At 40.2% G+C, this 23,581-nt stretch overlaps 1 protein-coding gene across 2 annotated transcripts; it reads right to left on the bottom strand.

Annotated features, from left to right (window-relative positions):
- Window positions 1-263: 263 nt before the first annotated feature.
- Window positions 264-17,135, bottom strand: Mettl14 (methyltransferase like 14). Of its 2 annotated transcripts, XR_005974945.1 has the most exons (12): window positions 16,879-17,135; window positions 14,735-14,823; window positions 13,696-13,783; window positions 11,144-11,224; window positions 10,711-10,798; window positions 7,350-7,440; window positions 6,009-6,150; window positions 5,309-5,401; window positions 4,841-4,957; window positions 3,428-3,638; window positions 717-1,771; window positions 264-629 (listed from the first exon to the last, which is right to left on the bottom strand). XR_005974945.1 is itself a non-coding variant. In XM_041659580.1 (11 exons), exons 1-11 carry the CDS (start codon window positions 16,942-16,944, stop codon window positions 1,467-1,469), a joined length of 1,371 nt encoding a protein of 456 aa, XP_041515514.1. In that variant the 5' UTR covers window positions 16,945-17,135; the 3' UTR covers window positions 264-1,466. The 2 variants fall into 2 exon arrangements, 1 of the variants encoding a protein (XP_041515514.1); XM_041659580.1 differs by having other exon boundaries at window positions 264-1,771.
- Between the last annotated feature and the right edge of the window lie 6,446 nt (window positions 17,136-23,581).

Here is a 23,581-nt window from a genome sequence, read left to right as displayed (position 1 = left end):
TCTATAATTACTTTAATTAAAAACACCATCACAGCACAGCAAACATTCTAACCACCTGTGATATCTAAAGGTTGTCTGTACTAGAAAGCAGCAGGTTGAGAAAGTCAAATTCATCAAGCATTTAAAGTGTAAGTCCTTCAAACTGTGTTCCATAGGGCTGTCATATAGAACTCAAATGCAATCCAAAAGAAGAGTTTCACTTTAGGTCAGGCCCTTTCCATTAGGTAACAACAGTAACTGTATTTAAGGAAAACAAACTCAAATTTCAAAGTTTTAAAGTTTTATTAGAAAAGTTATAGCAAAGTAAAAAAAGGAGTTAGCAAGAACAATAATGTATCATCTCATCTGGCATATCCAAATCCATCACATAGGAGTTAAGGTGTGGAAAGACAACAGCATGCAGCTTTCCACAGCCAGTGACATCCAGCCCCATGGAGACAAACACACCACTGTTCTAATAAAAGGCAACAGCAGTTCCATTTCCCAAGGTATATTCTTGAGGGTATTTTGTAATTGCTTTTACATAACTTTTTTTCGTTAGCAACTTTAAAGATTTATGTCATTTCCTCATCACCAAGCATTTATTCTGTAAAATGTTTAAATCAACCCCCCAGAAAATCTGTTTTCACCTTTGTTAAGAAACATGTCATTTCCTCATCACCAAGCATTTATTCTGTAAAATGTTTAAATCAACCCCCCAGAAAATCTGTTTTCACCTTTGTTAAGAAACATCAATCATCTCAGAAGGTCTGCTCAAGATCAAGTCTACACCTCAGCCCTCCAATCTGGGTATGTGCCTTCTTTTGCTTAAGAAGCATGATTATAGGTCACCTGCAGCTACACAATTTCCATTATGATAAGCTTTTGGTTTGTTTTTTAAATCTACTAAGTTCTACCTCTTCCTTTACCTATCCTGAGGGCTCCAGCACCCCTCAGTTCCTGATCTGGAAGAAAGTGATTTGTTTTATCTCTCTGAGTCTTCAGTACTCAAATGGTATTTAAAGGTCTGTTTTAGGGTTTAAAAGTAAAGGGGAAATGCTCTACATCTTTTTAGTGTTTCAACAAGAAACTAACTGTTAAGGGCCCCAAAGAGGCTCACCACCTGCCCCCAGTGTGTTCTACCCAGGTCCCCAGTCTCCCATAGCTGTGGAAGCCATGGCAAGGGAAACACGGCACTGACTCCTGTCATGATCCTGAGATGCAGAAGCCCCTGCTTACCTATTTCCAAGAAGCCAAAATATTGTGGAATCAGTCATGTCAGTATCTGAGTGTTCCACTCTGTCCTGGTGCGTGCACGTGACTCACCTACCCTGAGCACAACTGCAGTCTCTGTGACACAGCAAGGACCTGGGGGTGGGGTGGGGTGGGGTTAGCATGAGAACCTAAAGCCAAGTGCAAGCTGGGAGTCCGTTCTAAAGAAGTCTCCACAACAAAAGTCACAGGGGATATTGTTAAGTGTCCTTAAGTTACCGAGGTGGAAAGCCACCTCTGTGTGTGCCTCCACGGCCACCCCTAAAGCCTCCTCTTTCTCCTCGGAAATTGGATCGATTTCTTTCTCGACCACGGCCAGCAGATGTTCCTCCTCTTCCCCCACCTCTGGGAGCTCCACCACCGCGGTCAGACTTGGATTTGGGAGGAGGCGACTTGGGTCTAAGCCTCTCAATCTCTTCTGTACATCCAGTCAAGTATGAATTAGGGGCACTGAAATAGGATGCGTATGTTTCTGCATTGTAGTTACTGTTTGTAAGCGTCGGTCCCACTGTGAGCCAGCCTGAAAAAAAAAGAGAAAGGCAGATGAGACTTTTCCATCTCCTTTCTCTTTTATTGGCCCTGTAGGGGCTAGTCCAAATCGTCAACACTTTCTTAAAAGATGGCTCAAGTACCCACACAGCCCCCCCCCCCCCCGAACAGAATGTACAACAGCCATGGTCACAAGGTAGCAGGGGTCAGGTGCATATCCTTGCTTTTTATCCTAGAGTATAAGTATATTCTAGAGTACAGCTTTTGTGAAGCATCACCCTCACTGTTCCCATCCATGTATATTGTTAGAATACCACTAATGAGAAATATTTTAAGATATAACAAGTTTGGGTTGGGTTAAGATTTAATAAAGAATATAAATATATCTTTCCTACTTATCTGAAAATAGGGCTCCTGCTTTCTCATTAAGTCTTGAAAAAAAAAATTGCTTTTCTCTTAAAGAAAATATCCTTAGTTCTTAGGTCCTAGGAATTTAAGCACAACAATGCTGCTCCTCACGCCATCTTTCCATGGGCAATGACTTTTCTTAAAAGATACACACACAGCCAAGGATATGAAAAAATGCACACTACCATTAATAACCAAGAAAACAAAACCACAATGAGGTATCATTTCACCCCAGTCAGAAATTCCTATGGCTGGAGAGGCTGCAGAGACAGGGGAACTCTCACATGCTACTGATGGAAATGTACAAAAGAACAGCTATTATGGAACACAGTATGGAGGCTTCTCTGAACACTAGAATGACCCAAAGCTCCCACTCCTGGGGTACATATCTAAAGGAAATAAAACCAGAAAGTCTTTTTGTTTACTGTAGCACTGTTCACACAAGCAGGCTACAGAAGCGATGGATGAATGGATAAAGTGACTGCCACATATACAAAAAGAATCAAACTCCATGACTGAATGTAATGGAACAGGAGGGCATTATGTTAACTGGAATAATTCAGGCAAAGAACAAATACCACATATTCTCACTCATCCGTAAAGACAAAACGTGCATCTAAAAGATGCAGAGACTAGAACAGTGGTTACAAAAGGCCAGGTAAGAGTGAGGGATGGAAAGTACACAGAACCGACAGTAAAGCGTACATGACCATTGCATAGTAATGCATAGTTTAACTATTAGTGATAACTAAAAGAGCATAGACGACTTCAAATGTTCCCAATACAAAAAAATCCAAAAAAAACTGAGGTGATATATACTTCAATTACCCTGACCTTAATATACACATGGACAGAAGCATTGCTGTCCCAATATGTGTATATAAACATACCCAAAAATGTGAATAATTACATGCTGTCAACCAAAACTAAGTGGAACACCGAAGACTTTTTTTAGGCAGTAGACGTTCTCAGTGTAACATTACAGTGGTTAATACACACTACCACCACCACCACCACCAAACCTACCATAAATTACGGACTTTGTATAGTTATGGAAGGAATACTGACAATGCGAGAGGCAATGCATGTGTAGGGGGCAGGGAGTATAAGGGAAATCTCTGACTTCTCAGTTTTGTTAAGATAAAGATGCTCACAGGTGATGTATAGAGAAGAAGAATCAACATGTAAGACTTTTATTTTACAGAACACTATGTCCTATTATTTTAAAACTGCATCTCAAAGAATGATAAAACTATCTTTTTCAAAACTGAGGTCTCACCTGGCCTGATAGTACTATCTCTTCCAAATAGATGAAGACGTCTTCTTCCAAGACAAAAATGCTCTATTATATGAAAAATCTCTACAGGTTTTTCTATATTGCCAATTTCAGGTTCTTCTGTGATAATTAAGTCAATGTCAACATTAGCATGAATGAAGTCCCCATCCGTGCTTCGCTTCACGGTTCCTTTGATCCCCATGAGGCAATGTTCCTATAACAGAGCAGTGAAAATAACTCTCGTTACCAACAATCATGTTTCATGGCATTTATTGTTTTCAATGTCCCCAAACAATTCTGAAACAAACTTCATTTCTACGGATCTCTGAATATAGTTTTATGATAAAAATCATGACAGGAAAGCCTAGTCCTTGGCCGTCAGGCAACTGTCAAGTAAATGGGAAAAACCTTTCTCCCCACTCCTACATTCTTTCAAAGTCCTACTTCACTTCCAACACAGGTATGCTGCGGTTTCCCAAACCACGTAGTTCTCCGCTTTCCCTACTCTAGCTCCACGTCAACTCAATTATGACACAACCTACCTCAGTGGTACAGACCCCAATGGTTAAAGGCATATGACCCAAAGATGGAACTCCAACTTTGGGTATGAATCCAAAGTCATATGCTTCTGACCAATTATATGAATTAAGAATATAAATACAAATTAGAGGTTGCAATGATCCTCCTGGGTTCAAATGTTTGCCTGGGTGGCTCATGGAATTAAGAAAAGTGCTTCACTTCCTACAGCATGTTTATTATAAAAGGATGCACAGCTCAACTAGCCAGATAGGAGGACACAAATGAAACGAATTTCAGTGTAAGACTCTTCTTGTGCTTGTAAAGTAGCATGCGCATTAAAGAAGCAGCACAAGGAGGACAGAACTGAATCCCAGGCTGCTTCCAGGCACACCTCCCTCTCAGCAATTCCACAGCTTCACCAACCTGGAGATGTTCTAAATCCTGTCATGTACATGATCTAGTTCAAGGAAGACTTAGTAAGACAGGTGCTCCTTCCAGTGGCTTCCAAAGTGTAACATGCAAAGGCTTACAGCTTACACTAGCGAGACAGAGTCATCTGCAGCAGAAGTCTCAGGGTTCTTGTATAGAAAAAGGTAAGATTAGACAAACATGATGCTACCTACTGAAGACTGCAGTCATTTCTTCTTCCTGAGCTTAGAGAAGAACTACTTCTCTATCAGAGCAAAACCTTAATTGGAATCATATCAGCTTACAATATACAGGAACCCACTTTCCAGCACACTGGTCCAAGATCATGAAGGAGACACTTCATGTTGTAATGCTCATGCTACTTTACAAGCATAAGAAGAGCCTTACCACTGAAATTAGTTTCATAATATATAGTAATTTAGAAAAGTCTGAGAGAATGAGAATAAAAAAAAAGTAAAAAAGGAATACCTTTGTTCTCTGAAAAACCGCCTTTGGATCTAGAGTCTTTGTCTTCCCAGGATTGTTCTTATTGGTTTTAATCCAACAAATATCTTCACATCTTCTGTAACCCCACTTTCGTAAACACTAGAAATAATTTCAAAATTAAATCTTTAAAAATTTTCTAGAGGGATGTCAAATTTCAGAGCATCACAATTCTGAGCTAGTGCAGACAGAAGAAGCAGCAAAGGCATAATACATGTTAATGTCTTTCAAACATTGAATTAGTTACTTTTCTTGTCACTGACTAAATATAACGTGATATATCTCAAAATAAAGGCCCTTACATTTTTAATTCTCAGTATTTTTAAACTAGTTCAGAAACCAAAGACAAAGAACATGAATCTTGTAGCCTAGAAAACATATTATCTTCCCCCTAATGAAATTAAGAGGCCACCTGAAACGGAACTGAGGACAAAACAACAAACACCAACTTACTACTCTCCCAAGGTCCAGTCCTTCTCCAGAACCGCACCAGAGGAATATAAATGACCGAGGGGCTGCAATCTCATCAATTTCTAACTTCATAATCTAAAAGGAACCAAAATAATAGAGCACAAAGTTTCCCACTTATCATAAATCCAAAGAATAACTATTGAGACTTATTGGGATCTCTACAGATGTTACTTAGATATGCTGCTGCTTTGTTATTCCATATATAAGCACCACTCATACACGTGCAAAAACATACACACATATACTTATTTTCATATGTGTTCAAGAGAAAGAGTTGACAGAAAAATGCAATTATAGAATGATGGGATTTTACTACAGAGATTATAAAAGAAACAGTCAGAGGTTAAAAGAATGCAAAGTTGGGTGTGGTGGCATATGCTTGAGCCGCAGACAGCTTGGGTGTTTGAAGTACAAGGCCCCCTTGTACCCAGGTATCTACAGGAATCTTTTCTTACAGGTAAGTAATGAAAGTCTCTTGCCATCCCTGTCTTCATACTGCACTCTAGTCCAGCTCACGTGTTAATCAGATAATCTCACTAACGTACTAAAACCTTGAAAACCTCAATGCCTGTCAAACAGAAGACTAAGAAGCCACAGTGCACTGTACTCGTAACTCCACTTTCTGATCAAATAGCAGGTATTCATCTGAAAGGTAAGTACGTCATATCAAGTTTCATCGTACGTCATCCCACGTCCAGCACTTCTCATTTGCAGTGATGCCGGTCTCTCTATAGTATTCTTCCAAAGGAGGCTCCAGAAGGATGACATCAAATTTGGGTGTCAATTCTCTGATGTCAAAGGCTTCTATGTCTGCTTGTAAGTACCTAACAGAGGGGGAAAAGCTTTTGAAATATCTCCGGGGGTAATGAAGGAAATTCCTTACCCAATATTATTGGATAATTATTGCTAAACATTATTTACAAGATAACCATGAGATAATGACTAAACAGCTTCAGCAGGTCTTTTGTTTTATTGCAGACCTTATATCATCAATCAACATCTTCCTTAGGACATGGACATATTTACAACAAAGTAAAAAGCATATTACTCTCCATGTATAAAGAATATGGTCTTCATTGATTTTTATACTGAAATCTACACTCACATGTGATCTATAATCTATTTTGATTTTTATATATTATTATTATTTGCACTCGCATATCATTATTTAACTAGGTTAGAAAACTGACATCTAAGTTTCAAAGTCCTCCTTTAGGAGTGTCTATATATGGACATAATTATATGATTTCCTTTTATGAACTTGTTCATTAATATGTTTATACTAATGGTGTCACACTAATGAAAATTACTATTAGCCTTTAATAAGGTTATTTTTACACAGTATATAAATATTTTAAGTCCAATATACTTTGGAAGATAACATTTTGAAGATAACATATTATTACTGGGGAAGGGCAGGCCATGTGTTCATGTAGTGGTCAGAGGGAAACCTCATGCAATAGGTTCTCTCCTTCAGGTCATCAGGCATGCATCACTAGACAATAAGCACCTTTACTCATGGAGCCATCTCACATCCCAATTCAAAATACTTTAAATATAGTATTTTTTTCTTTTATTTTTAAGGGCTTGGGCTTTTAATGCTTAGATTGGAAAAAAAAAATCACAGGCTATAGTGAAGCCATCGCCATCTCTGAAGGGCAAACACTTTCCTGTCATTCAAGAGACAACAGGTAGAGAACCAAACTTGCCCCCAACAAGCTTTACTGAGTAGAGAGTAATACAGTGATTCCCAACTCATAAGCAAGAATGTACGGCAGAGCATCATGAGTCAGGCTTTTTAAGGCAGTTTCAAATGTTACCAGCCCTAGCAAGGCATTTCCACCTTACAGATGGAAACTCTGAGGCAGAAATCACAAGTCTCCCAAATTACCTAGAGAATTAAACAAGAAGCACCAGAGTTTCAAAATAATACATTTTACTAAAATAAGAAAGACTAGGTTACAGAATAAACATACTGATACTGTAAATCAGAGTAAGAAAGAAAAAGCAACAAATGACTTACATAGGAGGAGTATTTGATTTAGCTATTAACTCGTCCTTTAGTCTGATGAGTTCCCTAAGTTTAGGGTATTCTTCAAATCTGTCAGCTAGACCTAAGGAGGAAAAATTAGTAAATCTAAATTTCAATTCAGCTGAAATTACCACTGTTGAATACAAAAGTCATGAGTCTTCCTTGACCATCACTTTAAATTAAAACTAGCAATTCATTTTTATTCTTGTTTCCCATACATAAGAAACACTGATAAAAAAATAAATTACATAGACATCTTAACTTAAAAACTAAAAGTTTGGGGGCAGGAGAGAAGAATCAGCAGTAAGAGCACCGGCGCTTCTTCCAGAAGACCCGATTTGGGTTCTCAGCATCCACATCAGATGGCTCACAACTGCCTGTAAGTCCAGACACCCTCTTCCAGCCTCTGGGGACACATGGACATACCCACACACAAATACATACACCTAAGTAAAACAGTCTTTAACATGAAGAATAAAAGTGAAAATGTTTGTAAACTCCATCAGTTGGTGATTTGGGTTACATTTCAAATAAAAAAGTTTGAAAATTATTCTGCTATCAGGTTTGAATAAATCATCCCCTTATCTACAAAACAGAAGGTAGAACCTGAAGCAATCTGAAACCTGTCTTTCTGGATGATTTGATGAACAGATCTAAGGTTAAGGTGTCCTGCTTGGTGTATGGAGATTTACAATCAGCCTTCTTCCTTGTTTCTTGGCATTAAGATCTTGGGAAAATTAGGTATCTTCTATCATGCTATCATAAAAAATATCTACTAGGTTTGTTTGTTTGTTTTGCTGCCTCAACATAAGGTATTTTAGTTCTTAGTTTTAATTCAAATCTCCAGTTGACTCAAAATACATCAACACAATAAACTCTTCTCAATTTATAACAGTGTGATACATATATTTCTTTATTTTGGCAAATCAAGTATCTTAAGAGATGAGTCTATATTCAAATATGAGTATACAATTGATTGTAACTTTTTAATGCTATCCCTAAATTCTACTTACAATAACATTAAAATCAGAGTCTGGAGTGTTGGTATAGTTCTGTAATCTCAGCCACTGAACAGGCTGAAACAAAAGCACCACAAATTGGAGGCTTGGCAGGGCCTCATATTAAGTTCACAGTCAGTCCAGTAACCTACACAGACCCTGTCTCAAAATGATAAAATAAAACTTGCTTACCATATATAAGGCCCTGAGTTCAAGCCCTACTACTGAGAAAAAAACAATACATAAAAATCACATCTAAATTAATTCTTCAGGAGTGACGAATCATAACTGACAGCTAACAGAATTTAATTATATCACATTAAAATTTTATGCTACAAGGATACTATCAAGAAACTAAAAAGACAACTAGCAGAATGAGAGAAAATACTTATAAATCATGTGTGCATATATAGAAATACAAAGAATTATTAATTCAATAAGACAAAGGTAAAAAAATGTATATTATAAGCAAAATATGTGGCAATTCCTTAAAAGATATTTAAGTGGGTCAATATGCCTATGGAATGCTAAGGTTACCATTAGTCTCCAAGAAACTATAAATAAAATCACAGCAGAATGAGGGTCTGATGGCAGAAACTTGTGATCACTGCTACTCAGAGGCTAAGGAAAAGGATGTTCACTTGGGAAACAGAATGTTTAGGTTGTCTTAGGCTATACACTGAGACCATCTTAAAACAAAGAAAGATGCACAAAACAGCTCCCGTGCAGCACCCTACTCTACACTTTAAGTTAAGACCCGATTGACAACACATACTCTGGACACAGGACTTGGAGGAATAGAGCTGGGCCTGACCTGGAAGCCTCCGCCCAGAGGATGGCTCTGGTAGCATTGGAAGGTGCTATTCAAGCTGCCGAGTGAGAGGACAAATGGTAGTCCTACCTAGCTTTAAAGCCTATGACCACAACAATGACTGGCCTAGTGAAATATCCCCAGTGGTACCACAGTGGCACTTTCATTATGGGGTGACCAACAGCCTAGTACAGTAAACCTGGTCAACTCTTGTGACTGGAGGTCACAGGCCTGAGAACCTACTGCTGTCATTTCCTAAACCAGTATAATTTCTGACTGTATTGTAAACTTATCTTGATGCCCACAGGTCAGAGTGACTCTTACCCCCACATTAAAAAAAACTTTTTAAAGCAACAAATGGAGACTAGATCCAAAAGGCAGAGCACAGGAAACAATGGGTGACCAACTCCAACTGATACATCTACAGCATCATCTTACACCTGAGGCTCAGGGAAAATCAAGCAAGAGGGAGTGGAAAGATTATAGGAGCTAGCACCCACACAGTGGCTCAAAACTACAATGAAATGTAACTCCAGTTCAGGGGACCTGAAGCCCTCCTTCTGGCCTCCAAAGGCACCAGACATGCAAGAGAAAGAGAGGCATAAATGCAGGCAAAACACTCATATACAGAAAATAAATTAAAATTTAAAAAGTTTACCAAAAAACAAAACAGCAAACAAAACAGAAACCCACCATGGCATACTCAACATCCACTAGAATGGCTGTAATAAAAACCCAGACAGTAACGAAGAATGTAAAGAATGTGAAAGGGCATGGCAGGTTTGAAAAACTTTGGCAGTAATACCTCAAAAAGTCAAACACAGAATACACTTAAAAAATATTAAAAGAATTATGTGACCCATCAATTTCACTCCTAGGTGTTTGTCAGAGAAAAATGAGTGCATGCCGCACAATACTTTTTACGCGAGTACTATAATCTACTGCAAACTAAGTGAATAAATAAAGCCTATGTATATGTAACATTTACTGATCATCACATGGACTATTATTGGGGAATAAAGCGATGTAGTGCTATATGCTACAGCACTACTAACCTTCGAAAACACTATGCTAAGTCAAAAAAGCCAATCACAAAAGGCCCCATGTTGTATGAGTTTAATTATATGAAATACCGAGAATAACTAGCCAAACTTAAAGAAAAAAGTAGATTAGTGGTTAAGCCCAAGGGGCAGGTTAGAGGAAGGAATGTGGTCCCACTGCTAATGGGTACAGAGCTTCCTTAGAGAAACAAATGTTTTATAACAGATTGCTGTGAAGGTTGCCAAGAAGGTTCTGTATGCACTAAAAGAACACTGAATTATATCATCTCAATGGATTAATTATAAGGTATACAAACTACATAAAAAAATTAGAGACATAGCATTGCTTAAAGAAGAGGAAGGTAGAATTGAAGCCCTGAGACCCGAAGTAGGACGTTAAGTCTGAAAAAAAAAACTTTTGTTAGAAATAATCTACAAAATGCATAAATCACATGCATGCAGCAATACTTTACAGCACAACAGTCCAAATAAATTTGACATACCTACATCCCTGATGAAATTCTGAGGTCTATGTCCAGTGTCTACAAAATGCTGGCAGTAATCATTATGGGGATTTAAGCTCTGCGTTCCCTAAAGAAATGGTCAAAATTAAATACACAGTATGCACTCCAATGGTAGATATACTAACTTTGTGTTTTTATTATGAAGCTGTACAAATTATGTCAGAATGAAAAAAGCGCTAATATTTGAAAACACAACTAAAAACAACATTATTTATCAACAGTTATTGGTATGAATATACCATTATCACAACTAAACATCTATATATCAGAAGAATATTTCATGAATAATTTAAGATCTTTATTTTAACACTGAGATCTCAAAAACTGAAAACATCCCAAGGCAAGCTAGGTCTTTTCAGGCACAGATCTTAACTGTAAATGGCTTTTAAGACTGAAAAATTCTTTATTTTACCTTAAGAAAGGTACTGGAATCTTTGTAAATCTCTTCTTCATATGGCAAATTTTCTTCCTCCTGTTGTAATTCTAGTTCATCCTTGAAAAGGGAAAATTAAGAAAACATTTACACTTAGTTGGGTGTGGTAGCATACTCCTTTAATACCAGCGCTTAGGAGGCAGAGACATGCTTATATATGGTCTATATTTAATTATTTTTTTAAAGATAAAGTAGAGATAAATATTGTAACTGCAATTCTATTTATTTATTTATTAATTATATATACAATAGTCTGTCTGTGTGTATGCCTGCAGGCCAGAAGAGGGCACCAGACCTCATTACAAATGGTTATGAGCCACCATGTAGTTGCTGGGAATTGAAATCAGGACCGTTGGAAGAACACAGGCAATGCTCTTAACCGCTGAGCCATCTCTCCAGCTCTATATTTAATGATTGCATTTTAAGGCTCAGTGTGATTTATTTGCCTCAGATATAGTTATCCTAGCATAGCATTAAAGTCTTTAGATTTACTTTTCTTAAAAAAATTTTTGCTGGATTTATTTTATGGATGAGTGTTTTGCCCTCGGAGGTCAGAAGGGGCCTCATACCCTTTGGAACTGGAGTTAAAGAGGGCTGTGACCACCACATTGGTGTTGGGAATTGAATCTAGGTCCTCTGCAAGAGCAGCAAGTGCTCTTAACTACTGAGCCATCTCTTTAGCCCTGTTTTTATTATTTTTAATCATGTGTCAGTATGCATGCCTGTATGTTGGAATGTATACATGAATGAAGGTGCCTATGGATATATGTTGGTAACCAAACTCAGGTTTTGCTGTGTAGGGGGTTGAGAGGGGACTGTATATATCTGTGAGCGTGTGTGTATGTGTGTGTGTGTGGCCAATTAGCTAGCACTAAGGTTGTCTGAAAAAGTCATAAAGAAATCTACTATTTTATAAGACCTATAAATACACTGACACATAGAAAAAGGAGCTAATTCAAGTTACCCTACACAGAAGAAAATGTGCCTTCCAGAAGCTATGGGCTGCCAAATAAAATTCCCAGTACCATTGTGGGATACCTTCTCTTGAGACAGAGGTGTCAAAAAGGCCCCCCCAAAATAGATTGCCATTGTTCTTGGTCACCCACCAGAACCTGATGGTGCCATCGCAAAGGGTGCACATACTCAAGTCACAAGACATGGAAAAACCAAGTAGTACTAACCACATGGCTTCCTCCCTGCTGCTAGGTTTTATAAGGCTAGAAAGTGCTGTGTAGACTGCTGGGAAAGAAAACTCAGTTTTATCCGGCTGTGAACCTCACGATACAGTAACGACTGGCCTGGCAAGGTATGTATATGGTGCAATCATGGCATGAATGTTATGAGCGTAACTAACCAATTTCTGATGGAAATTAAGGTCCACTCCACCACAGGAAATGCAAACCCGATACTGTAACTCTTAACCCTAACACGAGCCCCAGGATGAACCAAGGGGACACAGGATCAAACTGCCCTCTAAGGTTAGTTCTACACTTACCGATTAATGTAGCTCTCACTATTCATTAGAGAGGTTCCTTTATGAAGTGGATAGTGGTTAATACAGACTCAACTGGTCACCGTGTCAAGTCTGTGGGATACTCAGCATAAACGGACATCTATATTACACCCTGCCCCCAAGGCTCAGGGAACAGAGTAGAAAAAAGAAAAGGAATAGAAAGATTCTAAGAGCCAGAGGCTGTGGAGGACCGAGATGAATCAGTGTCTGCTGTACTCATGACCTTGCAGCAGCTCGGACTCTTACAAAAGGTCAAGTTAGTCAACATTCCATCTCAGAAGGGGCTCATGAGTCCCCATCCCTAGCTAAGGAGCTATTATGAGTTGAGTGCTGTTTGGGGGGAAGGCTCCTTTCTTTAGGGGTGTGGGTCCTGGTAGGTTAACCATGATCCAGTGAATAGCTACACATCCATCTGTCTATGGGCAGCACAAACTAGTCTCTTGGTTTTAAATGTGACTATATCGTTGGGAGGGGGATGGAGAAGTAGGAGGTGCAATGGATGCAGAATAATTAAAGGTTAATGTGATCAAAATACACTGTACACCTTCATGAAATTCTCAAATATTAATAAAGGATTATATTAAATCAAAAAAAGTGAGGTTTAGCTTGGGTTCTTTTGGAAATGGTCATAAGGCTGCTTTGGAGCCCATGAGTTGTGGAAATCCTTTAATTATACTATCTTGTGCTGTTAATATGGAATAATGTCACTCAAAAGTGACTACTGCAGCCCCTCAAAATCTGCTGCATTTCTGTCATCTAAAGTTTATGATAGATTTATCTTCTTGCTGTTCTGAAAGAGTTTTATTGCCATAACTATATTGTGTTTTATATCATAATCATATGTAAGTCACATACTTGTACATAAAATGAGCAAACTGATACAAGTATTTAACTAAAAATATAAATGTTACTCATAAGAATTTTAGCACATCTTAAAATTAAGCTTTCCAAATGAGATGAATCTATTAGAAGGGTTTCATTCTCAACTACGCATAAAACCATCTTATTTCCTACTTGCCTTATACTCTTCCACTTTGTCTTCATCTGTGTCTCCTTCATCCAGACACTTCCGTTTTGAATTTGGAGCAGCTGTATCATAGGAAGCCCTGAAAAGTAAACTGCAACTTTCACACAAGAGAATACAAAAGATGCATATAGATCTGCTTATAGTAGTAACAAGTTAGAGGAACAAAACCAAACGTTTCCTGGTTAAATAAACATTTATTCAGCTTATAAACTATTGCTAAAAAGTCAGGGGCAATAATTTGTAGTTGACTTTTATAAGACAGCCAAATAAAAAAATAAGCTACTATAAAAACTGTATTCTGAAAAGAAACTTTTAAATTATGTATCCTTCATACTAGCTTATATATATTTTATACTATCTTCTGTAAGCAAAAATGATAATATGATAAACTAAAATTTTAAAAATTATAAAATGTTTTCTGAATTACTAAATAAATACCACTTTTAAATCATATTCTTTTATAATTTCATAAAAATTATGATTTATAATTTAACATTACTTATGGTATATAAGCTAATTATTAGTGTGACTTTCACTTAAACCTACTTTATAAATGGGAACTTAATGTTTTTAGAAAGTAAATATTTCATATTTCAAACTGTTTTCATCAGGCGGTGTCAGTGCATGCCTTTAATCCCAGCACTTGAGAGGTAGAGACAGGCGGATCTCTGTGAGTTTGAGGCCTACCTGGTCTACAGAGCTACTGCCAAGACAGACTCCAAAGCTACATAGAGGAACCCTGTCTCAAAAAACAAAAAACTGTTTCCAAATCTCCATTTTCACAATTTTCCTAACAACACATTCATATCTACAATTAATTGTTCATTAAAAAAAAAAAAAACCCACAAGAGGTGATTTCAGTTCTCATGTGGTTCAGGCAAAAGTGCTGCAAGGCCAGGATGTGGTACACAGCATGACGGTGTCTCACTCTCCCTGCCCCAAATAACCCCCACGAATAAGTCACAATTTTAAAAAAAATATCCTTTCACACCATAAACATGTCACTAAAAAAAGCAGTTGCTCCACATACCTGCAAGTTTCTCTTGTTTCAGCAATTTCCCTCTGCTCATCTTTGCTATTTAACACAGCACCAATGCTATCTGCACTTTCAGCTCCCAACTAGGAAGCAAAAACCCAAAGTTAGATCACAATGCACTATTCATATACTGCAAAATGTGTTGCTAACTTTAATATATCAAATATTCTATAAAAGCAGCACCTCTCATAACACTATCAGTAGGGTTGCAAAATAAACTGTAAGTGAACTAGAAGATCATTTTAACTAAGAAAGACTTTGTCAGATGGAAAATATTTTATGTATTTGGCTATATTTGAAATTAAGATTAGTCAATTTTGAATAAAACACAATTTAGCAGTAGTAGCAATAACCAAAAAATGCAAAGCACTTCATAAAGACTGATTCATAAACTATCCCATGCTTTCACAAAAATTTATTCAATTTTATTAAGGCAAACTTTTAAACAAAATTAACTAATAGCTTAATAATGGTAATGTCAACTTGGGTGGCCACGGGGGAAATTCTGTAAACAAAGGCTAAGCTGAACAGAACCAATTCATGGAAAACTTTCCAAGTCAGACCAAGGACATAGAATAGCATGAGGAACTCTTTGGTATTAAGGATAAGAACATATGAGAAAATCTGCACTTAGTGGTCCCTTTAGCTCCAGAGAGAAAAGGCATACAAAAACATCAATGCTGCAAATTAGCATCTTTGACTTTAAACAACAAAATATTCTCTTAATCTACCAATTCATATGCCTGCCCTCATTTCTCCAATGAAATATCTCTTCCACCATATGAAATGCTCATCAATTTCAAAACCTTTATAAAATCTCTAATTCGTTTTGGTCCGAGGGTAGTTGGAGTGTTTCTCACAAGACAAGCCTTTTCTTCTGCGAGTTCTCTGAGGAACCAATACAGCGGTGGATTTAGCAAGCTGCCTCATTAAAGCGTTGCACATTTCCCTCCACTTATATTGGTCTGTATGGTGCAATGAAAAAGGCCTCAGATTGCAGGAAAAACAACGTGTAATGTGTACCCTCTGGACGTGTAGTCTGCCACTAATAGGCAAGTGCTTACACACTCATCCACAAGCTCCAATGAAAGCGAAAAGTTTGGAAGTTAATATTTGGAGAGACAAATCTCAGCTAATTCTCTAGTGAGGAGTGGTCGGGGGAAGCAAGAATCTTGGAAACCCATTCCTTGTTTTGCTAAGTAACTATAACACTTCCCTCCTATTTCTAATACCTACAAAGTAAGGATTCAAACACTAATCTCCGGGAGATTGTGTTTTAGGGTGGAATCTAAATTTTACTCTCTGTTTGCTTCCAATGAGTCTCTGGACATGAGCTCATGAAAATACAAAACTTCCTTCAAAATCAATCTCAGCGGGGCGGTGGTGGCGCACGCCTTTAATCCCAGCACTAGGGAGGCAGAGGCAGGCAGATCTTTGTGAGTTCGACGCCAGCCTGATCTACAAGAGCTAGTTCTAGGACAGGCTCCAAAGCTACAGAGAAACGCCATCTCCAAAAACAACAACAACAACAACAAAAAAAAAATCTCAAGAATGTGAAGTTGGGCTGGAGATATCTCAGCGACCAAGAGCGTGCACTGCTCTTCCAAAGGACCTGAGTTCAAGTCCCAGCACCTACACCAGGAGGCTCATAGCCACCCATAACTCCAGGTCCAGGCAGATCCGACCTTCTGTCACCTCGGTAGGCTGGTACCCACGTGCACATACCCACACAGACAAAGCCCCGTACTTTGAGATAAAAATAACTCTTTAGAAAAAAAAAGTGAGGCTGAAGTGGAAGAAAGGCAAGACACGAAACACCGCGGAAGTGGTGGAGAGAAACGCAGAGGCTAACGAGCCACCGGCCCTTGTCAACAATCACCACGTCTATCCCCACCACCAAAGAGGCTGCCCACAGCCACGGGGCCGCGAAGCCCACGACGGGCACTGGCTGGTCTTCTCCATGATGACTCCGACGGGCACTGCGCCTGCCGGAGCTAAGAACGTGGGGAGACCAGGGTATCAAAGTCTCGGGGCAAAGGACCTTGACCCTGTCAGAAGACCGTGCACCGACCAGGGAGGGCGGGAAACACAGGCGGCCGCGCACGCGCACTGAGCCGCCCTCCCACCCGGCCGCACACCTGCTGAGCGAGGAGCTGCCTCCGTAACTTCTGCCGCTCCCGGATCTCCTGCAGGCGGCTGTCCATGCCCCAGCTCCAGCTCCTCACCGCCCCGACCGCCCCGGCGCTCGCGGAAACACAAGCCCTCCTCCCGAATCAGGAAACACGGGGTCTCGCACAGCTTCCGACGGGAAGATTCGTAAGTCCCTCAGCAGGGACTTCCGGCGCGTCCGAAACTGGCTGGACCCAGCGAGGAAGTCCCGCCTCCAGGACGCCGGTGATATGACGTCACAGGACGAGGCCCAATGAGGATGCTGAGGTGGTCGGGGGCGGTTCGCCGTTTTCTGCCTGGCTTCTCAAGTCTTGACTCTTGCCTAGGAGATCAGGTTTTTACTGACCGTAAGGAAAGTTTTCGTCCCTGTTCCCGTTAACCAACTATCTACCTGTCAGCCCTGGGTTTTTAAAACTTGAGGTATGCGTGTGGGCTTCTTTTACTGCAACACTAACCGGCTTGTGAAGGATTGACTCTGACCGCCAGATAGCTTGGAGCGTGTGCACGCGCACAAAAACTTTAAAAAAAAAAAAAGCCTACCTTAAGCAGTTTTAAGAGAACAGCCCTTAAATACTACTTGCATAATGGTAGATCCTGAATTAAATAATATCCACATGTCTGCGGACATCTCCATTATCTCCACGAGCAGCACCAGACTTCTCTGCACTGATGGGCAGGTATTTACAAACTGCAAGTTTAGACAGGGATGCTCACGGGCATGTCTTACTGTCAGCGATACACACTTGCTCTACTAAACAGACACTAGGACTCCTGACCACAGCTGTCGTTTGTCTACCGGCCTGCCAGCACCAACGCCTATTTCTTAAGCATCACACGTTAGGTCAGTTGATAAGTTTGTATACCTGTTTTGTGATTTTTAGTGTAATTTGGTTTGTATTTGGAGATAATTTTCTTGAACACTAGTGAAAACAAAGTACAGCGTTCTCTAGCATAAGCTAAAATAATTTCAAGAGGGTTAAGATTGAAAATGTTTACCCCTTAGAGTGAAAGGCCATACTGGGCAATTAAAGGACAAAGCATGAAATTGTGAATTGTTTTCTAAATTGACTTCACTAAAAGGGACAAAAGCAAGAAAGATAGGTTTAGGTTTTGTCAGTGTTATATTAATTCCCTTGATGCAAATTATAATATGAGATCAAAATAAGTACTTCAGGTCAGGTGGTGGCGCACACCCTTAATCCCAGCACTTGGGAGGCAGAGGCAGGTGGATCTCTGTGAGTTCGAGGCCAGCCTGGTCTACAAGAGCTAATTCCAGGACAACTAGGGCTATTACACAGAGAAAGCCTGTCTTGAGACAAACGAAAAGTACTTCAGAAAGAAACAGAGGAAAGTCCAACACGTGGGCTAATTCCTGGTCCCTTGTAACTCATTTTGTATGGCATTTCAATAGTTTTACGAAAATATTTACAATATGTTCTCTGTGTGTATGTTGTCATGTGGTGAAAATGCCTGTGTGGGGTTGTACATGCATGAAGAGACCAAAGGATGATGCAAGACCTTAGCAGGCTCAGGCCAGGCAAGAGTGTTGCGTTGAGAAGCGAAAGGGGCACAAAGTCCCATTTTGAGAAGTTATTATTATTTGATAACTGCTGGAAGAAGGGGGGCAGTTTCCTCTAAGATTGTGGCTTCTAGTGTGTGAACTGCCATACAGAGAAGGCCACACATCCAAGAGTACATGGGCCTCACAAACTGTACTTGATGGGGTTTCTTTAAATAAAAAAAAAGAGAGGAGGAGGGGCACAAAGTTGGGTAGCTGTGGAAGGGGAGGTGCATCTGGAGAAGCTGGGGAAAGGATGAATATGATCCAAATGCTTTGTAGGAAATTCTCAAAGAATCAATAAGAAATGAGAAAAAAATAATGTTCTCAGCGTACTAGTACTGCAGCAGCTGCAAAGGTCACTGGGGTGGAAGATTTAGTAAGCTTAAACATTCCATTAAAGGGAAAGGAGTGTACTTTTCAAACAGGTCACTGTGGGCTACACTTGAATGTTTCTCTGAAAAAACAAACAGGTATTGAAAATAATCCAGTGTGACAGCATTGAGGCATGGGAACGAGGAATGGTGGCTGCCTACAGGAACTGCACTTTATCCATGACTCATGCGAAAGTGGGCTCATCGTAAAACTGTGGTTTGGGGGAATCTCTCCTCTCCCTCTGTCTCCCTTTTGTTCCTTCTCTCCCTTCCTCTGTCCTGTTTTCTGCAGAGGATGATGCAGTAAGAAGGCCTCCCCAGAGGCCCGTCCTTTGGTCTAGGCTTTCCCAGCTTCAAGGATCAGGAGCCAGTAAGTTCATATGTATCATAAGTGGCATAGTCTGTGGCAGTAACCTAAAGCTGCTTGAATGGACGACTCAGTATCTGTATGCATTACAACATTACAGTGAAAAACTTAGCAAGCAGAGTACAATCCCTGGAGGTGCCTATGTAACTTGCACAAAGGAGTCAAGAACCTGTTCAAATTCTGTAAGAAATAAAATAACGTGAAGAAGCTGCTTCTTGAGGCTCATCCTGATGTTTGAAGAACATGTGGTTCTATGATATTGCACATTCAAATTAAATGCCCGACTATTTAATACTGTCTATTGCTTTTGTAGCTCAGTTCTTACTTAAAAGTTGAGTATTGTCTCCTATCCAAACCTAGGTTAGCAAAGGCAAAAGCAATTGGAAAGCAGTGTGAAGTCTGTGGTGAAGCCATGATGAAACCTGCATTTAAAGAGATTTCACAATTCCAAGCCCTGCTTGTTTTCAGTGATCTGTTTTGGATTTTAAATTCTGGGCCTAAGAAGGAAATTCAAGTTTTGTTGTTTAATTTTCAAATGACCTCTGGGCTTTGATCTAGATAAAACAGCTGCCCAGAGATTTGCATCAGGTGAATAGTGGGTCTTGTTGTTGTTAATGTTGCTTTGTTGCTTTGTTTTCTTTTAAAAAAAAAAAAGATTTACTTATTAATTATGTATACAGTGTTCTGCCTGTGTGCATACCTGCATCCCAGAAGAGGGCACCAGATCTCATTACAGATGGTTGTGAGCCACCATGTAATTGCTGGGAATTGAATCTCTCCAGCCCCATGTTGCTTTGTTTTCAATATGTATTGGGCCTGGAGAGATGGTGTTGTGGTTGAGAACACTGGCAGCTCTTCCATAGGACTTAGGGTTTGATTCCCAGATTCCATATGGAAGCTCACAACCATCTGTACTCTAGTTCCAGGGGATCCGATGTCCTATTCTGAACTCCATGGCCACTAAGCATGGATTTGGTGCACATATGTATGCAAGAAAAATACTTTGAACACTTGGTCCCTAGCAGATAGCATTTCTTTGGGAGGCAATGGAATCTTTGGGAGGTTGGGGTTAGCTGGAGTAAGTGGTACTGGGAAGTGGGCCTGATAGATAATAGCGGAGTCTTAACTTCCAGCCTGAGCACTCTGCTCCTTGGTTGATACCATGTAACATGTTGATTCCATGTTCCTGCTCCCCTGCCACCCCCAAAACGTAAACTAGTCCTCTATCATGTCCCCACTATGATAGAATCTCCCTTGTTAAGTGTTTGGTTACAACAATGATAGAAGTGTTGAATAGAGTAAATTCCTTCTGAGAAATTGCTGTGGTAACCTTGACCTTGTAAAGTACAGGGCTTTGAAACTTCTTTGTGGATCAGGACACACCTTTAATCCCAGCCCTTGGGAGGCAGAGGCAGGTGGATCTTTGAGCTGAGGCAAGCCTGAAATACGTAGCGAGCTCCAGGTCATCTAAAACTATATAGTGAGTTCCTGTCATGAAAAAAAAAAAAAGCAACAAATTGCATTGTGGGAGGAATGTGGGAGAGTTTAGACAGGTGAGGCCCAGAGCCTGCTATGACCTTAGTGCGTAACTATGGTGACTGTGGAAGAGCAGAATGACAATACAAAGGCAGATAGAAAAAGCAAAAACAAAGCAAAACAAAAAAACCAAAAACCAAAGCCGTAGCCATTAGGTTTCAAGGAAGAACGGAGACTCTTGAGGATTGCGGCAATTCTCCCACAGCAATCATTAATAAAGAAAATTCCCCGCACACTTCCTATTGGCCAATCTAGAGGAGTGATTTTTCTCAATTGAAGTTCTCCCTTCTCAGATGACCCAGCCTCATAGCAAACTGGTAAAAAATAAAATCTAAGCAGGACAAGCCCTTCAGCTTTTCTGCCACAGCACAGGAACACTAACAACTCAGGCCCTGGCAGAAGGCCCTCTAATGTTCTTGGCATCGCCAGTATTCTTGGGGTCTCTATTGTAAGTTCAACTTCATTGTCACAGATTTACACAGTCTTTCTTAGAACCTCCCTCCAGGAAGTATGACCCTGCCACACATTGTCTAACTGTGTGGCTCTGTGGGACTTGTGAATAGCATTCAGGACCGTGGGACTCCTGTATTCTGCATGCCTACAAAACCAGCACAGTGTGGCTAACAATGTCAAGCTCTGCTGTTGGCTTGAGATGCAGCCCAGCCACACTTTGTGATGGGCCCTGATTAATTCCTGCCTAGAGTTCCTGCTCTGACTTCAGGGTGGACTGTGATTATTAGGTTGTGTAAGCCAAGGAAACCCTTTCCTATCCAAGTTGCTTTTGGTTGTTGTCTTTATCATAGGGATAGAAACCAAACTAAGATAGGCAGGACTACCCAAGACTGTTGGAGCCCACATGGTGCCGCCATGAGTCTTAGGTGATGGATGTGGACACAGGGTTTGTCCTGTGGGGTTTAGGTTATACTTCAGCTCAATCTTTAATTTTTCCATATTTTCTTTCGGAATGGGAATATTTACTCCAGGTCACTGCATGTTGGATACACACACACACACACACACGTTTTTTGTTTAATGAAGGTTCACGGTTAAGAGATTGTCTTGACTCTCAGAAAAGACTCTGGACTTTTGAATAGAGTTTCCCCACAATAGGGCCTTTTGAAGTTGGACTGCATGAATTTTGCATTTGTGATAGCCATGAGCCCATGGTGTCTTGGGTAAATTGTCACAGTTCAAATGTAAAATAACCCATAATGGCTCATGTGTTTGAACTTGACCACCAGGTGATGGTATCCTTTGGAGGAGATTCTTGAATCTTTAGAAGATTGAACCTAGCCTAAAGAAGTGGATTTCTGGAAGGGATGTTGTTCGTGGATTACAGCCCAGCACTGCTTTCAGCCCAATCTCTCTGCTTCCTTGTTGAAAAAAAAATCAGCAGCTACACATCTCTGCCATCATGAACCAAGCTGTGCCAGGTTCTGTGTCTTCCTCACCATGACACATCTTCCCCCTCGGACCATGAACTCAAATGAACTCTGAAATTTTTGTCCTATTTTGGACAGAGGGATAGGAAAAGTGACGCACCTAGCACCATAAAGTGGATAGAATGTGTAATTCTAAACAGTGCACACCTTACTATTACATCCAGCGCAAACATTGGTTTACCCTAAAATGTTTAGTTTCAAACGAATGTGAAAGGCAGTCTCGAAAGACAGTGACGTCAGCTTTTGGCTAACATGCCAACTCTGTTTCTGATTATGGAAAAATGCATCTAAAAGCTATCATGGGCCGCCGTGCATTGCAGGCTCCCGCTGTTCGCTGGGCGTTGAGGGCAGATGAGCTGCGAGCGATGCCGAGTTCCTGCTTGTTGGCCAGCCATCAACTACTCAGAGTTCCTTCCCATTGGAGTTAGCCTCACTTGAGTCTTCCTTGTCCAGTCACAGGGAAAACACACTATCAGTAAGCATGTTGATTCTGGTGAGAATTAGAAGAAAAGAGAAATGTGATTGTTTGCCACAGGAGCTTGCAGAAAGAAAGAAAGAAAGAAAAGAAAGGCCGCGTTTTCTCGTTCTTGCTAGGAACTGGCTTCCAACCCAAACGTCCAGCTGTAATTGCTTTGCTGTTCTTCTGCAATTGAAGCCGTCACACAGCACGGCAAAACCCTGCTCATATCTGTGGTGCTTTATCCGGGGAACTGGAAAGTGTACGATGAAGGAATTCTACTGCACTCCTCTGCAGTCTAGACTGGAAGTTGCTGGAAATTAATAGAGCCACACTAGGAGGAAAGGTCACACATGTGAGCATGTGCCCACATATTTTGCTGGTGTGTAAATCAGGAAAGAGTTTAAACATATGGGAAATACTTCTGCACTGAGAATGTTGCTCATAAAGGACTTAGAGTGTTCTTTGCTTATTAAGTCAAATCAGTGTTTTTCTGCTTCCCTTTGTATGGAGCTTCTTCTGATCTGTCCCTGGACAGGAATTTAAGCGGCCTTCCTTCAGTCTTGCATTTTTGGTTATATTTTAAGTGTGTGTGTGTATGTGTGTGTGTGTGTGTGTGTGTACTTTTGTGGGTGTGTCTGTGCGTGGAAGCCAGAGATTGACCCCGAGTGTCTTCCTCAATCAATTTTGCCTCAACTTTTGTGATGTGTCTGCCACTGAACCCAGTGATTAACATTTTGCTAGTCTGACTGGATAACAAGCTCTGAGGAGCTGCCTGTCTCAGCCTTTGTCAGCCTGTGTCAGCCTTTGTCAGCCTGTGTTAGCCTGTGTCAGCCTTTGTCAGCCTGTGTTAGCCTGTGTCAGCCTTTGTCAGCCTTTGTCAGCCTGTGTTAGCCTGTGTCAGCCTTTGTCAGCCTGTGTTAGCCTGTGTCAGCCTG

The sequence above is a fragment of the Microtus oregoni genome, unplaced genomic scaffold (assembly GCF_018167655.1).
Source record: "Microtus oregoni isolate MIOR12 unplaced genomic scaffold, Mior012 000000F_ref0000247, whole genome shotgun sequence".
In the NCBI taxonomy this organism is placed as follows: Eukaryota; Metazoa; Chordata; class Mammalia; order Rodentia; family Cricetidae; genus Microtus; species Microtus oregoni.
Note: the sequence above shows the minus strand (reverse complement) of the source record. Positions and strands in the feature narration are given on the sequence as shown.

Coding starts and splice junctions, on each gene's coding strand:
- Mettl14 (XM_041659580.1), bottom strand. CDS start 16,944: ATGGACAGCCGCCTGCAGGAGATCCGGGAGCGGCAGAAGTTACGGAGG. Junction 13,784..14,734: donor GAAACAAGAGAAACTTGCAG/GTATGTGGAGCA, acceptor TTTACTTTTCAG/GGCTTCCTATGATACAGCTG. Junction 11,225..13,695: donor ACAAAGTGGAAGAGTATAAG/GCAAGTAGGAAA, acceptor TCCCTTTTCAAG/GATGAACTAGAATTACAACA.